Source organism: Calidris pugnax, unplaced genomic scaffold (genome assembly GCF_001431845.1).
Source record: "Calidris pugnax isolate Ruff unplaced genomic scaffold, ASM143184v1 scaffold409, whole genome shotgun sequence".
In the NCBI taxonomy this organism is placed as follows: Eukaryota; Metazoa; Chordata; class Aves; order Charadriiformes; family Scolopacidae; genus Calidris; species Calidris pugnax.
Window position 1 is genome coordinate 226,950 of NW_015091161.1, and position 18,202 is coordinate 245,151.

The 18,202-nt window shown below is 50.1% G+C and overlaps 1 protein-coding gene across 2 annotated transcripts in view; it reads left to right on the forward strand.

The window, feature by feature from the left end:
- The first annotated feature begins 43 nt into the window (after window positions 1-43).
- Window positions 44-18,202, forward strand: part of CEP250 (centrosomal protein 250kDa) — a 50,102-nt gene continuing 31,943 nt past the window's right edge. For both annotated transcript variants that reach the window (XM_014959322.1, XM_014959324.1), the window contains exons 1-8: window positions 44-164; window positions 984-1,040; window positions 1,743-1,825; window positions 3,652-3,817; window positions 6,409-6,515; window positions 7,781-8,008; window positions 8,634-8,730; window positions 9,213-9,311. In XM_014959322.1, the coding sequence (XP_014814808.1) occupies window positions 51-164; window positions 984-1,040; window positions 1,743-1,825; window positions 3,652-3,817; window positions 6,409-6,515; window positions 7,781-8,008; window positions 8,634-8,730; window positions 9,213-9,311 (951 nt within the window). In that variant the 5' untranslated portion in view covers window positions 44-50. The remainder of the gene's footprint in view (window positions 165-983; window positions 1,041-1,742; window positions 1,826-3,651; window positions 3,818-6,408; window positions 6,516-7,780; window positions 8,009-8,633; window positions 8,731-9,212; window positions 9,312-18,202) is intronic.

Below are 18,202 nucleotides of genomic sequence, written 5' to 3' on the forward strand. Positions count from 1 at the left end.
GCGGGCGGGGTCCGGGGCGGAGCCGGGCGGGCGGCGGGAGCGAGCGGGCCATGGCGAGCGGGGGCTCGGTGGCGCCGAGCTCGGGCTTCCTGCAGCGCCGGTTGCAGAGTTGGCAGGAGACGCGGCACCGGCAAGCGGTGCTGGTGCGGAAGCTGCAGGCGAAGGTGAGGAGCGGGGGGAGCTGCCCGGGGCCGGGCCGCGGTGGCGGCTGGGCCCTCTGCGGGCGGGACGGTGCCGAGCCCGGAGCTCGTGAGGGGGAGGCCCCGGGAGCCACCCCGCTCCGCCCGGCCCGGCCGCGGTCAGTCCCGAGGGGCTGGGCCGGGCTCGGAGAAAGATGCCGAGCTCCAAAGGCCTGTGCTGGGCCCCGCGAGCAGGGGCCGTCCCCAGGCAGCAGTCGGGCCGGCGGGGGTGGCCCGGGGCACTGGAGTGCTGGCAGCGAGGAGGGTGCCCGAGCTGGCTCAGGGTCGGGGCAGGTCGTGGCCTTCCCCATCCCGGTGCCCGGCGGCGGTCACGGTGCTGCTGTACCGTCACCCTGCTCGTCTCGGCCCTGCTCCTCCTCTGCAGCTGGGCAGAAATCGCCGTTCTGTGGTGGCTGAGCAGGACTGTGGTCAGAACTAATTCTACTGGCTGAATATCAACAAGCCCATGTCTCTAACTTCAAGGACCCCCTGGACTTTTAGCCTGTTGGAAAATACATGGTGGCCACAGGCCAGGCATGGCTGTCAAAGCCTGTCTCATCATTCTACTTGCCATCCTGGGGTCAGCAAAGAGTACTATGTGTAAAACAAACCTGGTCTCACTTTCTTTAGTACAACAGAAAGTGAAGCTTCCCTAAACTGTAATTATTTTTTGTTGCCTTCTTGTTGCCTGTTTCCTGGCGTGTGCTGAGCTTGGGCTGCAGAGACCCAGAGAAAAGCCGGTGCTGGGGGAACTGATTCTGTCCCCAGGGGCACTCACTCATCTCCATCCCGTGTCTCCCCCAGGTCCTGCAGTACCGGACTCGCTGCCGAGAGCTGGAGCAGCAGCTGGAAGCAGGAGGGGTGAGTGTGGGGGGCACTGGCTGGAGAGAGCGGCCGTAGCGCTCGGGAGCCAAAAAGCTCTCCCAGCTGTGACAGAGGCGAACCCTGTTCTGCTGCTGGAGGGATCCAAGAAGTGCTCCAAGTTTGCCCACCAGCGTTTTGCCCAGTTCCTGCTCTTAGAGCAGTGCCCGAGATGCCAGTGCAGAAACCCCCATGTGGAAGGATTTGAGTTCTGGGAAGGAGCTTTCTTGCTGGGGAACGTTTTGTGCTGGGTCTCAGGAGAGGGCTGTGCTGCCTGTTCTGTCCTAAGGCTGGCTCTGGGAAAGAACCGGCTGAAACATAGTGTTTTGGAAGGCAAGAATGCTGGTGTCCAACAGAGAGAGCTGTCTCTGTGCTTCTCCTCCTGGAATATGGTTTAGTCAGACCTGGGAAAGGAAGGGTGGGAGCGTAGGAGAGCATTCCTGGAGTTCAGGTGGGAGGGAGCACCTCGTGGTCATGAGCTGAGGATACCCAGCTGTGAGAGAGCAACAGTGGGAGACTGAGGAGAGCTGCTGGCACTGAGTGACACCTTCCCCTCCCTTCCTCTCCATAGTCACCACACTGTTATGCCTGGAAGAAGCCATCAGCTCCTGAGATACCCAAGGAATGGAGGGGAAAGCAATGGATGAGAACAGCAGTGAAGGGAACACAAGAATTGGACTAAACATTCGCTTTCTTCTTCAGGGATCCTTCCCTGGCAGGTGGGAAGCCACAGAAGACCACAGCCTGGAGAAAGCCTTGCTTCAGGTGGAAGAGGAGCAACAAAGGTAGAAGGAAGAAGCATTCCCTCCTACTGGGTGTCCTGGGTGCTCCTGGAAGGGAGGGAAGGGCTGTCAGAGCTCCCCAGTGTCTCCAAGGGAAGTGGTGGGGCAAGCCCTTTTGAAAGAGAAAGGTTCACAACCTGTTGTGTGGAGCAGTAGTAGGGATGTGTGCTGAATGGCTCTGTTTTGAGCAGGAGTTCCTCCGGGTGAGCTCCAAGGTTCCCTTTCCAGCCTAAGTTATGCCCTGGAGCAGTAGGTGAGGGAGTGGGGACAAGGCCAGAGAAAGGTGATGCATCCAGTGATGAGGCAGCACGAAGGGTCGGAGAGGTGATCTGGGGAACTCCAGGCCTGTCAGTCTGACCTCGGTGCCTGGGAAGGTGATGGAACAGACCATCCTGAGTGCCATTATGCAGCGCATGAAGGACGCCCAGGTGATCAGGCCCAGCCAGCACGGGCTCATGAGGGGCAGGTCCTGCTTAACAAACCTGATCTCCTTCTATGACAAAGTGACCCGCTTGGTGAATGAGGGAAAGGCTGTGGATGTTGTTTACCTGGACTTTAGTAAGGCCTTTGATACAGTCTCCCACAGTATCCTCCTGGAGAAACTGCCTGCTCATGGCTTAGATGGGTATACTCTGCACTGGGTTAAAAACTGGCTGGAGGGCCGGGCCCAGAGAGTGGTGGTGAAGGAGTTAAATCCAGTTGGTGGCCGGTCACGAGTGGTGTCCCACAGGGCTCAATACTGGGACCTGTTCTCTTTAACATCTTTATCAATGATCTGGACAAGGGGATCGAGTGCACCCTCAGTAAGTTCGCAGACGACACCAAGCTGGGTGGCAGTGTCGACCTGCTGGAGGGTAGAGAGGCTTTGCAGAGGGATCTGGACAGGCTGGATCGGTGGGCTGAGACTAACAGGATGAGTTTCAACAAGGCCAAGTGCTGGATCCTGCACTTGGGTCACACCAACCCCCTGCAGCGCTACAGTGAGCAGGCCTCAAGAGGTGACCATCCCCCTGTACTGGGCACAGGGGCTGCCCCACCTTGAGGGCTGTGTCCAGTTTTGGGCCCCTCACCACAAAAAAGACATTGAGGTGCTGGAGCGGGTCCAGAGAAGGGCAACGAAGCTGGTGAGGGGTCTGGAGAGTATGAGGAGAGGCTGAGGGAGCTGGGGGTGTTGAGCCTGGAGAAGAGGAGGCTGAGGGGACACCTTCTCACGCTCTATAACTACCTGAAGGGGGGGTGTAGAGAGGCGGGCGTGGGTCTCGTCCCCCAAGTCACAGGAGATAGGACAAGGGGAAATGGCCTCAAGTTGCGCCAGGGGAGGTTTAGATTGGATATTAGGAAACATTTCTTCACCAAAAGGGTTATCAGGCGTTGGAATAGGCTGCCCACGGAAGTGGTTGCAGCACCATCGCTGGAGGTTTTTCAGAAGATGGGTTGACATGGTCCTCAAGAATATGGTTTAGTGATTTTTTTATTGCTTATTTCTTATTTATTTTTTTTGTCAGAGTTAGGTTGATGGTTGGACTAGATGATCTTTAAGGTCCCTTCCAACCTAGACGATTCTATGATTTTAACGGGAGGCAGCCATTACCTGTGGGCATCGTCTGAGTTGAAGAGGAAGGGAAACCAAAACTGCAGATGGACATTGAAGGCTAAAGGAAAATCACATGAGTTTGCCACCCCGAGAGATCTGAGTTAATCCGAGAAAGCACTTTTCCTGCCTCTCAGTTTGACACAAAAGTCAGTGTTGGGGAGCCGGGAAATCCCGGGGCTGCTGCTTGTGGACAGGGGTTGTTCAGTGACCTCCTGGCTGTTCCTCCCTTCCCAAGGTGTGAGGATCTGGCTGAAGTGAACACTCTCCTGCGGGAGCACCTCGAGAAAGCCAATGAGGTGAATTCAGCCCTCAAAGAAGATGTTGGAAAACTGACAGCAGATTGGATGAGAGCACGGGAGGAACTGGAAATGAAGGAGAGAGAATGGCACCAGGAACGTGAGGTAAGGATGGGCTGTGGGAGTGTCAGAGGTGATGCCACTGTGGCATGAGAATGTGTTTTATTTCTGAACTAGAGACCTCGCTGTGAGAAGGTTGTGGGTCTGTTGAGGATGTATTGGTGTTGAGGAGCAGAAGACAGGGCTGGGAGATGGAGAGGTGTCAGCAAATGGTGATGATGGAAGAGGCCCCCTGCTGTGGCCATGCTGCTCGGTCCTAAAGGCCAGTGCTGCTGCTGCTGGGCACTGTAGGGCAGTGACACAGGGAGCTCGTCTCTCTGGGAGTTCTTCAATCTCCGTCTGGAGCAGTGAGAGCAGAGAGGTCTGTGTGTTTTCAGATTCCGAGCAGCCAAGAGAAGAACAAGAGGGTCCTCCCTCAGTGACAGCAAATGTGACAGTGGCCATGGAGGGCCTTGTCTTTGCCATCCTCCCCCAAAACTGTGAGACACCTCTGCAAGGCGAGATGCTGAATGGTGGTCACTTGCTTTGCTGATGTCTCCTCCTGCAGGAGAAGGGTGGATGTTCCCTCCTGAAGCTCCATTAGGAAAAATAAAGGGGGCAGCATGGGTTAGGGCATCAGCACCATCGCTGGAGGTTTTTCAGAAGATGGGTTGACATGGTCCTCAAGAATATGGTTTAGTGATTTTTTTATTGCTTATTTCTTATTTATTTTTTTTGTCAGAGTTAGGTTGATGGTTGGACTAGATGATCTTTAAGGTCCCTTCCAACCTAGACGATTCTATGATTTTAACGGGAGGCAGCCATTAGCTGTGGGCATCGTCTGAGTTGAAGAGGAAGGGAAACCAAAACTGCAGATGGACATTGAAGGCTAAAGGAAAATCACATGAGTTTGCCACCCCGAGAGATCTGAGTTAATCCGAGAAAGCACTTTTCCTGCCTCTCAGTTTGACACAAAAGTCAGTGTTGGGGAGCCAGGAAATCCCAGGGCTGCTGCTTGTGGACAGGGGTTGTTCAGTGACCTCCTGGCTGTTCCTCCCTTCCCAAGGTGTGAGGATCTGGCTGAAGTGAACACTCTCCTGCGGGAGCACCTCGAGAAAGCCAATGAGGTGAATTCAGCCCTCAAAGAAGATGTTGGAAAACTGACAGCAGATTGGATGAGAGCACGGGAGGAACTGGAAATGAAGGAGAGAGAATGGCACCAGGAACGTGAGGTAAGGATGGGCTGTGGGAGTGTCAGAGGTGATGCCACTGTGGCATGAGAATGTGTTTTATTTCTGAACTAGAGACCTCGCTGTGAGAAGGTTGTGGGTCTGTTGAGGATGTATTGGTGTTGAGGAGCAGAAGACAGGGCTGGGAGATGGAGAGGTGTCAGCAAATGGTGATGATGGAAGAGGCCCCCTGCTGTGGCCGTGCTGTTCAGTCCTACAGGCCAGTGCTGCTGCTGCTGGGCGCTGTAGGGCAGTGACACAGGAGCACTCGTCTCTCTGGGAGTTCTTCAATCTCCGTCTGGAGCAGTGAGAGCAGAGAGGTCTGTGTGTTTTCAGATTCCGAGCAGCCAAGAGAAGAACAAGAGGGTCCTCCCTCAGTGACAGCAAATGTGACAGTGGCCATGGAGGGCCTTGTCTTTGCCATCCTCCCCCAAAACTGTGAGACACCTCTGCAAGGCGAGATGCTGAATGGTGGTCACTTGCTTTGCTGATGTCTCCTCCTGCAGGAGAAGGGTGGATGTTCCCTCCTGAAGCTCCATTAGGAAAAATAAAGGGAGCAGCATGGGTTAGGGCATGAGCTGGGGGCCAAGGACCATCGTTGGAGATGTCCAGGCATCTGGGTGAGCTCTTCGTGCTGTTCAGTCCTACAGGCCAGTGCTGCTGCTGCTGGGCGCTGTAGGGCAGTGACACAGGAGCACTCGTCTCTCTGGGAGTTCTTCAATCTCCGTCTGGAGCAGTGAGAGCAGAGAGGTCTGTGTGTTTTCAGATTCCGAGCAGCCAAGAGAAGAACAAGAGGGTCCTCCCTCAGTGACAGCAAATGTGACAGTGGCCATGGAGGGCCTTGTCTTTGCCATCCTCCCCCAAAACTGTGAGACACCTCTGCAAGGCGAGATGCTGAATGGTGGTCACTTGCTTTGCTGATGTCTCCTCCTGCAGGAGAAGGGTGGATGTTCCCTCCTGAAGCTCCATTAGGAAAAATAAAGGGGGCAGCATGGGTTAGGGCATGAGCTGGGGGCCAAGGACCATCGTTGGAGATGTCCAGGCATCTGGGTGAGCTCTTCACCCTGCCGCACTCCCCAAAAATGATGAGTCTTCCTAGCACAAAGTGAAGTTATGGAGACCCCCGTAGTGCCCCCACGTTCCTCACCACCAAGAGCCAGTGAAACTGGTGCCTCCATCCCTGCCTGCCCAGCCAGCGAGCAGGGCTGACACACGATCGGGGTGACATTGGAGACCTCCTCCTAGAACACTGCCGGGTGGCAGCTCTGCTGAGGCTGCTCTTGTGGTGCCTCTTCAGTCCCCGATGCCCTGATGGAGTAGTTAGTGAAGGAGACCTGGCCATGGTGGGGTGACCCTCTCCCAGCTGAAAGACTTGTGCAGTGGCGGCGAAGGCCGAGCTGGCATTTCTTTTTGTCTTTGCATCTGTAGCTTTATGACAACTATCTAAGGGGTGAACGTGACCGTCTGCTCGCCCTGTGGCATCAGGTGGTCACCTTCCGCCGTCGTTTCCTGGAAATGAAGACTGCCACGGACCGGTGAGTAGAAGTTGAGGCCAGATCTTTTGCAGAAAAACATTGCTTCCCTTCAGAGCTGCCTTTTGAGCCTTGATGTTAAGTTAGTTGTGGCTAAAGATATGATTTCTCCTTTGAGTCTGAAGCAGTGCCATTCAGCATGCTTTGGGTTATTTTCAGAATCCTTTTGATTGATGCTGATTTTCAGATAAAACCGAGGGGCTCAGGCTATCAGCAGTGCTGAGGCCCTGAGCAAATGACCGGGCTATCGTGATGTTTGGGGACATTAGCACAGACACAGGAGTATATGGATACATTGGAAGAGCCTCACCAAAGCTATGCATGTAGAGCAATCCCTGTTCTAGAATGATGCAAATCTGCCTCAAATCTCACTGAGTTTCTTTTCCCACTTCTCTGATGGAAGGATCATCCATGAATATTTTTTTTTCCTTCTAGTTTCCAGCTTACATTTATTCTGGTCAGTTCGTATCTGCTTATTTCTCTATCAACATTGTTGGGAGAAAGAAGAGCTTCTCTAACCTGTTACTGCATTTATCCAATTTCTTTTGCTTAGTTTGATACCTCTTTTTGTGATTGTTTTCTTGTTCTTCAGCTCTCTGAGGTTCCTCTCTCACAGTTGTCTTCTACACAATCAGAAGTACCACAGCCATCACGGTAACTGCTTCTGGTGTCAGGATGCAATTTCAAACTCTGTGTTACTTTCAGCCATTTATCAGAATATAAACCTTCCTTAATGCGTTGAGTGTGCCTGACCTGCTATTTAATTCTTGTGTTCTTTGTGCTTTTTTGTTACAACATTGTAGGCTTTTTCTTACACCACCTTCCTGAGATGTTTATTATGTAGGTATTGTTGATAGCCTCTGAGCAGTCCATGTGTTGATAATAATAGACTGCTTAAGGCAGATCTGCCAGGTATAAAAACTGGGGACCTTGGTAAAATTTCTTACATCTATTAAAGATAATTAGAGTATGTTAATAAGATAGAGCAGGAGCAACAATTAATAACAGTAATTAGAGGTCCTTGAAGCCTTCTGGCTGTGCCATACATTTCTTCTTATCGCTGGGCAGAAAACAAACTCCATTCCTCAGCTATGGAGTGTGCTCTTTGCTCACTTGTCAGGGTGTGTCCTGATCCCAGAGTGTCAGAACAATGATTTGTCCCCAACAAAGGTGTCCTCTTTCTTGCTCAAGTACGCGTTTCAGCAGCGAGTCAGCTGATAGAGGTTGTGGTGTGAACGTTGGCTCTTCCTTTATTCTTTTTTCTTCAGAGATTTGTCCGAGCTGAAGGCAGAGCAAATGAGGCTTTCTGGATGTGTCATTGTCAACTGCTCCCGTCTAAACTCCGTCGTACAGCTCCGGGAGTCCATCACTTTGGGCAGACCTGTCCTAAAGGATCAGGCACAGCAGGAAGCTGGACAGGACATGAACCAGAAGACTCTGGAAGTGATGTCATTACAAGCCAAGGGGGACCTGGAGAAGAAGGAACTTCAGGACAGGTAAAAGTGTTTTCAACTTTGCTGTTCCTGATATTCTCTTCTGTGGCTGCCTCTTGTGTTCTTAGATGGGCTGTGTTCACATTTAAACACACCTGTTCTGCACGGCCTTGTTTCTGTCCCGAGTCAAACTATTGCCTTCCACAGAAAGGAGGTAAAACCATGTCTAACAGCTCTTCTGGGTAAGAGGATCCTGGAAAATAGGTTGCATATTACAAGACTCTTGCTGTGAACTGATTCTTGGTGCAAAAGCGAGAGCAGCATGAAGAGAGTTCTGTCTCCGGTACAGCTCGTTTGCTCCACCGGGCTATGCTAAAGGAGGTGGGAGAAATTTGCCTTCAGCCCCACCATAAGCACTGTAGCCCCTTTGTACTGACAGTTCCTTGCAAGTCTGAGTGCAGAAGGCCTTTGGGCATTGGAACTCAATGATCTTGAAGGTCCCTTCCAACTCTAACTGTTCTATGATTCTGTGATAACACCACACATATTAACCTGTAGAGATGAACACTGCCTTTGCTGTATTTTCTGCATTGAACTTTCTCTGCTGTGCTTCTGGGAGCTGCTTAGCTTTTTAACAGGCGATGGTGTGCAATGCTTTTGGAATGGCACGTGGACCTTCTCTTCTCAGGGTGATGGAGCTCTCAGCCTTGCTTGTACAGTCTCAGAAGCAGAACGAGGAGAAGGAGAAGACCATGAAAACACTTAACGACACTGTGGAGATTCTAGTATGTTTTTCCTTTATCTGGGAGATAGCCCAGTGTTTGCTCTCCAGCCTTAGCACAAAGGAGGTTTGACTTCCTCAAGAAAAGGATCGGTAGAGATGATAACTGTGTGAGAACATCAGGCACATTGCCAAAATATTCCTTGTGTTTTCGGCACATGGGGAGTGAGTCCAGGGCCAGACAGTGGCAGGGGAGCTGCAGGCAGTTCAGGTGTCTTCCTCAGGATGGCTGCACCAATTCTGCCTGTGACTTGAAGTCTCTGGGGATCTGGGTTCCTTGGCATTGACAGCTTAATAGCAGTCTATAAAACTCAGCTGTTGGTCTTTCTCATCTTAGTTTTAGCAAAGCAGTTGAATAGATATGGGAAGGAGTATCCTGGAGTCACCAGGGCTGAGGCTTGTCAGCAACACAGTGCTGCTGAGGATGGGTATGCTACAGAGCAGAGCAGTTCTTCCCTGCCAACCCTTTCCTTATTCTGTTCTCAGGAAGCAAGTCAGTTAGAGAGAGAATATGAAGCTTCGTTGAGTAAAAGTGCCAAAGAAGAGAATCTTTCCCTGCAAAAGCTAATAAAAAATATAACTGAGGTGAGTACAGAGTTGGGACCACATCGCTATGAATTTGTTTTAAAAGTACTTGAGGAAGGCAAGAGACTAGCCCAGGGAGTAGATACAGATGTCATATACTGTCTGTGGTAACTATTACTGGCTGTTTAATTTTTCTACCACTCTTCTGACCTAAAGCCTGTCAACATTTTTTTTGTTTTGTTGCAGATAAGGGGAGATACCATGAAGCGGTGAGGATATGCAGGGGGAAAATTAGAAGGGCCAAGGCTCAAGTGGAGCTCATCTTGGCCACCAATATTAACAATAACAAAAAGGGGTTTTTTCAGTATGTTAACAGCAAGAGAAAGGTTAGGGATAATGTGGGCCCACTGATGGATGAGGTGGGCACCCTAGTAGTGGAAGACACAGAGAAAGCAGAGCTGCTGAATGCTTTCTTTTCCTCAGTTTTCACTGTTAGGACTGCCCCTCATGAATCTGTGACCTTGGAGGCAAGGGGGACGGTATGGAGAGAGGAAATTTTTCCTCAAGTAGATGAGGACCAGGTTCGGGCCCACTTGGCCAAACTGGACATTCATAAGTCCATGGGCCCTGATGGGTTGCACCCACGAGTGCTGAGGGAGCTGGCAGACGTTATCTTTCATTGCTGTTTTCCGGTATTCCTTCTTCCCTGGGCAGTGTTAATGTTTCCTTTCATTACTATTTCCTGTGTTATTCTCGTGATAATGTATGTGGCTCTGAGAAGCTGAAGGGGACCAAAGTAATTCCTGAGAGCCTCAAGAAACTGAGGGTTCAGGCAGCCTCTGGCCACTTCACACTTGTTTATAGGATCTGTAGTAAGAAACCCCTGGAGTACTTGTGGCCACAGGGACAAAACTTCTTTGTTGACTGAAGAAATGAGATAATTGAGTTTTTAATGACTCCAGCATGAAGTGGGGGAGGAAAAAAAGGAGACATAGATAAAGAAAACGAAGTAGAACGAGCAAAGAGTAACAAGTCGATGTGGGCTTTCAGGTGGTGTTAGATGACAGCGACAGCACGGTCGGTGTTATCTGCTCTGCTGGTTCCCAGCATGCAGAGTGCAGCAACCTTCTCTCTTGTCTGAGCTCTGCTGGTGCAGAGTGTGCCTTTGTGGTGGTTCAGGAAGCACTGGCGAGGAGGCGAAGAGCAACACAGGTGAGAATTTCTGCCACAGGCTCAGCTGCTAATGCCTCACATAGGCTGAAACCTTTCCATTCACTCAGACACTTTATTTCTAGCCATCCCACTCTTAGTACCGTATTGCCTTGCCAGTCTCACCAGCTCTACATTCTACTGCTTTTCTTTCCTTGATCTCCACCCCCTCATCACTGTTTTTGCCTTCAGGTGAGCTATCTGTGTGCTTGCTGATTCTCCCAGCTATCTGGAGACATCTTTCCCACTCCTCATTGCTTGTTTGTGCTCTTTCCCTGCCCGCTCCTTGCAGGCCCTAAAAGAAGAGCTTTCTGCCAGGCAGGAGTCTATCAGTTTGCTGCAGCACCAGCACAGGCAGCAGGAAGAGAAGTGCAGGAAGCTGCAGCAAAGGCTTGAGCAACTGGAAGAGGAATGTAAGATGTCCAGCAGCCACCAGCAGCACCTCCAGTCTCTGGTAGAAGCACTCAGAAGGTGAGTGTTTCTTCCTTTTCCTGCATTCTAGATGCCATCTGCTTCCAGTTTTGGGAGTTCAGAGGCGTTATGGGCAAAGAACTCGCCTGTTCACCACGTGTGTGCCTCTGGCACTTTAGCGTCCTCCTGTCACTGCTTTTCATGCTCTACTGTGAATCCTAAGGCTTTCTTGGACATTCAGAATAATGTTGGAAGACAAGATGCCTCCCTTTTGACATGCTGTGTCTCTGCAGACGGAATGCCCTTTCCTAACCACTGCTTCTCACCAAGCAAAGGCAAAAGCCTGCCTTCCTCTTTCCCTGGGGTTACTTCATGAGGGAAAGAGCATGTTCTTCCTTACCATGCTCCCCACAACTCCATCCTGGAATGATGAAAATGAGATCCATGACTCTTCAGGCCTCTTAATTCTTCTGACTGACTCTTGTCTCTGCAGTGACTGTGCAAACCTCGAGAAAACCAGGGAAGAGCTACAGCAGCAGCTTGAAGCAACAGAGCGCGAAGCCTCGTGTCTGCGTCAAACTAACACTGAACTGCAGCTGAAGGAAGATTCAGCCCAGGGGGAAAAGATGGAGCAGCAGGAGAGGATGGAGAGAGTGCGTCGTGACCAGGAGCTCCTGTGAGCGTTAAAGCTTTCTCTGGGCAGGGGTGGGTAGGGAGTAGATACAGATGTCATATACTGTCTGTGGTAACTATTACTGGCTGTTTAATTTTTCTACCACTCTTCTGACCTAAAGCCTGTTACAACTCCCACGTTGGCTGACCTGTGGCACTTCAGCTGAGCTGCTAGAAGTTTCAGAACCTTTGCCTTTACAGTCTGGCTGAGGTCTCTCTAGGACTGTGCTTTCTGAGTTGGCTACTTGATACTTGTATTCCAGGGTTTCTTGGAGGCTCCCCCGACCCTCCCTGAGCACTGAAACTGCTCTTCAGACTTTTATAAATGGTCAATCGATGCACTTGCCAACTCTGCTCCTGCGCTCTACATTCCCTGACCATTATTGTCTTCCCAGAATTACAGCTGATTTAACGGTTGAGGGGTAACTTTAACTCACTCCTAAACTTCACTCTATGGAGGGGAGTTTAATCATCAGATCTCTTACACAGTCTCTCTCAAAGTCACTTCTTTTGCCTTGTGTCGCCATTTTTGTCCTCTTGTGCTACTGCTACTGCACAAGAGGATAGTAATTATAAACATTAGCTTTTTCATTGCTGTTTTCCGGTATTCCTTCTTCCCTGGGCAGTGTTAATGTTTCCTTTCATTACTATTTCCTGTGTTATTCTCGTGATAATGTATGTGGCTCTGAGAAGCTGAAGGGGACCAAAGTAATTCCTGAGAGCCTCAAGAAACTGAGGGTTCAGGCAGCCTCTGGCCACTTCACACTTGTTTATAGGATCTGTAGTAAGAAACCCCTGGAGTACTTGTGGCCACAGGGACAAAACTTCTTTGTTGACTGAAGAAATGAGATAATTGAGTTTTTAATGACTCCAGCATGAAGTGGGGGAGGAAAAAAAGGAGACATAGATAAAGAAAACGAAGTAGAACGAGCAAAGAGTAACAAGTCGATGTGGGCTTTCAGGTGGTGTTAGATGACAGCGACAGCACGGTCGGTGTTATCTGCTCTGCTGGTTCCCAGCATGCAGAGTGCAGCAACCTTCTCTCTTGTCTGAGCTCTGCTGGTGCAGAGTGTGCCTTTGTGGTGGTTCAGGAAGCACTGGCGAGGAGGCGAAGAGCAACACAGGTGAGAATTTCTGCCACAGGCTCAGCTGCTAATGCCTCACATAGGCTGAAACCTTTCCATTCACTCAGACACTTTATTTCTAGCCATCCCACTCTTAGTACCGTATTGCCTTGCCAGTCTCACCAGCTCTACATTCTACTGCTTTTCTTTCCTTGATCTCCACCCCCTCATCACTGTTTTTGCCTTCAGGTGAGCTATCTGTGTGCTTGCTGATTCTCCCAGCTATCTGGAGACATCTTTCCCACTCCTCATTGCTTGTTTGTGCTCTTTCCCTGCCCGCTCCTTGCAGGCCCTAAAAGAAGAGCTTTCTGCCAGGCAGGAGTCTATCAGTTTGCTGCAGCACCAGCACAGGCAGCAGGAAGAGAAGTGCAGGAAGCTGCAGCAAAGGCTTGAGCAACTGGAAGAGGAATGTAAGATGTCCAGCAGCCACCAGCAGCACCTCCAGTCTCTGGTAGAAGCACTCAGAAGGTGAGTGTTTCTTCCTTTTCCTGCATTCTAGATGCCATCTGCTTCCAGTTTTGGGAGTTCAGAGGCATTATGGGCAAAGAACTCGCCTGTTCACCACGTGTGTGCCTCTGGCACTTTAGCGTCCTCCTGTCACTGCTTTTCATGCTCTACTGTGAATCCTAAGGCTTTCTTGGACATTCAGAATAATGTTGGAAGACAAGATGCCTCCCTTTTGACATGCTGTGTCTCTGCAGATGGAATGCCCTTTCCTAACCACTGCTTCTCACCAAGCAAAGGCAAAAGCCTGCCTTCCTCTTTCCCTGGGGTTACTTCATGAGGGAAAGAGCATGTTCTTCCTTACCATGCTCCCCACAACTCCATCCTGGAATGATGAAAATGAGATCCATGACTCTTCAGGCCTCTTAATTCTTCTGACTGACTCTTGTCTCTGCAGTGACTGTGCAAACCTCGAGAAAACCAGGGAAGAGCTACAGCAGCAGCTTGAAGCAACAGAGCGCGAAGCCTCGTGTCTGCGTCAAACTAACACTGAACTGCAGCTGAAGGAAGATTCAGCCCAGGGGGAAAAGATGGAGCAGCAGGAGAGGATGGAGAGAGTGCGTCGTGACCAGGAGCTCCTGTGAGCGTTAAAGCTTTCTCTGGGCAGGGGTGGGTGTTGCTGGACTTGAGGAGCCCAGCATAAAAGAGTTAATTTTACATGCTTGTCATTTGTAGCATAGGTGAAGGGAGCACGTGGGCAGGTCTGGCTGCCTCCTGACATAGAGCATGGCTGCCTCCTTGTACCTTCGTTATCACCCGTTAAAAAAATCAACTCCAAACCTGACAGAGTAGTTGATGACAAGCATAAGCTGAAACGAGAGATGTTCTGACTGGATTTAAGGAGAACAAAAAGTCATGCAGCAGAACAGGTTACTCAGAGAGCTTATGCAGATTCCATCCCTGGAAATTTGGAAGACCCGGCTGGATAGAGCCTTGAGCAACCTGGACTGATCCCAAAGCTGACCCCAGCTGCTTTGAGCTGAAGATTGTGCTAGAGGCCTCCTGGGGTCCCTGCCAGCCTGAATCATCCTGTCATCCTATGGTTATTTGATTGGAAATCCATATGCATCTCCTCCCCAAATAGATTGCAGGCTCTTTCATTGTTTCACTGCTGAAGGCAAGAGTAATTGTGGCAGTATTAATCTGGACTTAAAAAGTCTATGTTACCTCAAGAACTTGTATCCCATGTATCAAAAAGGAGGGAGAGAGGACTAAGATGCAGGAAGCTGTTGAGAGCACCTGAACTTTTTGGAAAGGTTCTGTGATTTCTGGAAGCTTGTTTTACTTTCTCAGTGCTGAATGTATCGCCTCCATCAAGGACAAAGGGTGAGGCAGCTCTAGTCAAGAAACACCAGCGTTCTTGAGATGTAAATAGCCATTGGAAATCACCCCAGCTGCCATTTCTGGGATATAGGATGTGCTCTTGGGTTTGGAAACGAGAATGTTTTTACATTCAAAATTGTTTCTCTCTCCCCTTCTCATAGACTGAAGGACTTGGCGGCACTTGAAGAAAAACAGTCCTTATTACAGCATGAGTTTGTAGTTGCGAGAGAGATGCTGGAGGAATCACATCTTCAGAGGGATCTGCTGAAGCAAGAGAACCATGAGCTGGCCGTGGCCCTGGAGAAGGTACGGTCACCTTGTGATAGCAAGGCCAGCACAGATGCTGTTTCTGTCAATAAAAGACAGGGAACATGCTGTTCTCCTTCTTGGAAAATAGTGATGAGACCAGGCGGGTCTTTGGGGCAGTCAGTCCCTATGTGCTGATTGGGAGTGCTGAACTGGGAGTGTGTCAGAGACACGCAGGGGATGGGGAGTTGCTGCTCGAAGGCAGGGATTTCCCTGCCTTTGTTGTCACTTTGTTCTTCTGTCTCTTCAGGCAGAGCAGTCCGTGGCAGAGCTGACAGGGGCTCAGAACAAGCTGAGAGCTGAAATAGCTGATCTACGTGTTGCAACAGCGAACATGAGCGGTATCAATGAGGCTCTTGCTTTGGATAAAGTGGAACTGAACAAACTTGTGCTGCAGGTGAGCAGAGTTGCCAAAGATCTTGGCAGGTGTTTGTCTCCAGCTGCTGCTGCTTCCCAGACTTCTTGCCTCCCAAAAGTGTGACTGACTGAGTATGGAAATGTTCCTTTTTCTGTCCAAGCCAAACCTTCTTCATTGTAAATCTTACCATATTTTGTTTCCTCTGTGCTTCCTTGGTGGCAGCTGGAGCAAGAGAATGAAGCTCTGTTGGGTAAAGTGGAGGAGATGGAGAGAGCAAAGGTCTCTGCCCAGGAGAAGCTGAGCTTGCATGAAAGAACAAATGAAGAGCTCTGTGCAGAGAAAGCCCACCTGGAGCAGCTGCTGAAGGAAGCAGAGGAGCAACAAGAGGGTCTGCGGGAAGAGCTGAGGATCCTGGCAGAGGAGAAGGAAGAAACCCAAGAGAAACTCATCCAGGTGGGACTGAAACCTGGTGCTTCTGGGTGGGCATTTAGCTGCTTGGCTTGGTGAAGCTGTGTCTGTGATGGCTTCTTTTTTGGCTTTGATAAGCTGCTGAGGGAGGATTGTGTTGTCCGTGAATCTGAGTGGGGCTACTACTCTCTCATGTGGCAAAAGAAACAAACTGTGTAGCTCTGAATGTTTTTTCTGACACAAAAATCAGGGCTGCATGTTTCTATTTATGCTTTTTGTTGCGAAGTCTGCAACTTCCAAAACTCCATTTGTTTGAGAGTGGGACAAAGCTGCAAGTCGATGTATTTTGTCTTGTGTGGCTAAGAATGGGAATGACATCTTGAAGTTGTTGAAATTTGTGTTTTAAGACATACATGCAACTTTGGCTGGAGAGCTGCCCAGCAGAAAAGGACCTGGGAGCATTGGTCAACAGCAGATGAATATGAGCCAGCAGCGTGCCCAGGTGTCCAAGAAGGCCAACAGCATCCTGGCCTGTGTCAGGAGCAGTGTGGCCAGCAGGACTGGGGCAGTGACCATCCCCCTGTACTGGGCACTGGTGAGGCCTCACCTTGAGTACTGTGTCCAGTTTTGGGCCCCTTATGACAAGAAAGACATTGAGGTGCTGGAGCGGGTCCAGAGAAGGGCAATGGAGCTGGTGAGGGGTCTGGAGCACAAGTCTTGTGAGGAGAGGCTGAGGGAGCTGGGGGTGTTCAGCCTGGAGAAAAGGAGGCTGAGGGGAGACCTTCTCGCTCTCTCCAACTCCCTGAAAGGAGGGTGTAGCCGGGGGGGGTCGGTCTCTTCTCCCAAGGAACAGGTGATGGGACAAGAGGAAGTGGCCTCAGGTTGTATCAGGGGAGGTTTAGATGGATATTAGGAAATAGTGCTTCACTGAAAGGGTTGTCAAGCCTTGGAATGGGCTTCCCAGGGCAGTGGTGGAATCACTATCCCTGGAGAGATTTAAAAGACATGTAGGTGTAGCACCTGGGGACATGGTTTGGTGGTGGACTTGTTAGTGTTAGGTTTACAGTTGGAATCAATGATCTTAAAGGTCTTTTCCAACGTAAATGATTCTATGAGTGTAATATTCTGTGAATTGTTAGAGCCTCTTCAGGGTTTGAGGAAGAAGAGGAGAAGTAGGTGATAGCACAAGACTCTTCACTATGGATTGACTGATTTTGGTTCCCTGGAAAAAGAACTTGTGAGAATCATGTCACTGGAGGAGATTAGGGAGTTTGTCATCATTTAGATGTCAGATCCATATTGTACAGTCTCAGGTGTTACAGGATAACTTTGAGAGAATTGTTTGTTTCTGATGGTCTGTTCTCTGTTTGATACTCTTAGTTTTGGAGTTGGTGCTTTGTGTGGCACACATTTGGCAGAGGTGTTATACGAAAAAAACCTAAAAGATCATGGTTAATCTTCAAGTTCAAATACCAGCAGGGGATATGAGACAACTTCTTTTTTAAGACAAGGAAAAGGTATTGTTGACCTGAACTACTGTACAAAGAGATTGTAGCATCTCTTTGGCCACATCAGCCAGACTTTCAGGTACTGCTAGATGACACTGCTCAGTGCAGGGGCTGTTTCCCTGCCAAGTGTCACCTCATTGCATCCAACTGCTTTACACACTGAAGTAGGTGACACTTTGATTTTTTTTATTTTTTTTATTTTTTTTTCTAGAAGGAGAAACCATGTGTATTTTCCCATTCTTCAGCGAGTAAAGTTGCATTTGCTCAACCTTTCCTGTCTATTTCTAGAACTGGAATAGATTCTGATAGAATTTTCAACTGCAAGTTCTGGAAAATGCAGTATTTTTGCATGGAAACACGTGGTCTGGGTTACGTATGTTTGTCGTGAAGGAGCTGACTGATCCCTGGCAACCAGTAGGCCCCTCCACGTTGCTTTCAATTTGACAGTGCCAGTGCTTTTTGGCAGCCCGGGGTGGTATTAATGCGATGTACAGCAGATGCTCTTAAGCTGTCACCCACAGTACGGAAGCTCTTTCTCCTCGACTGGTTCAGGAGTGTCCCTGACTGGCTCTCCATACAGCTCCAGAGAAAGGACTCTCCCTGCATTTTTTTAACTTGCCCTAGCTTCAACAAAGGCAAGTGCCAGGTCCTGCACTTGGGCCACAACAACCCCCTGCAGCGCTACAGGCTGGGGGAAGTGTGGCTGGAGCTGCCTGGAGGAAAGAGACCTGGGGGTTCTAGTTGACAAACGGCTGAATATGAGCCGGCCGTGTGCCCAGGGGGGCAAGAAAGCCAATGGCATCCTGGCTTGTATCAAAAATAGTGTGACCAGCAGAAGTAGGGAGGTGATTGTGCCCCTGTACTCGGCACTGGGGAGGCCACACCTCGAGTGTTGTGTCCAGTTTTGGGCACCTCAATCTAAGAGAGATCTGGAGGTGCTGGAGCGAGGGCAGAGGAGGGCAACGAAGCTGGTGAGGGGGCTGGAAAACAAATCGTATGAGGAGTGGCTGAAGGAGCTGGGGCTGTTTAGTGTGAGGAAGAGGAGGCTGAGGGGAGACCTCATCACTCTCTACAACTTTGTGAAAGGACACTGTAGAGAGGTTGGTGCTGGTCTCTTCTCACAGGTAA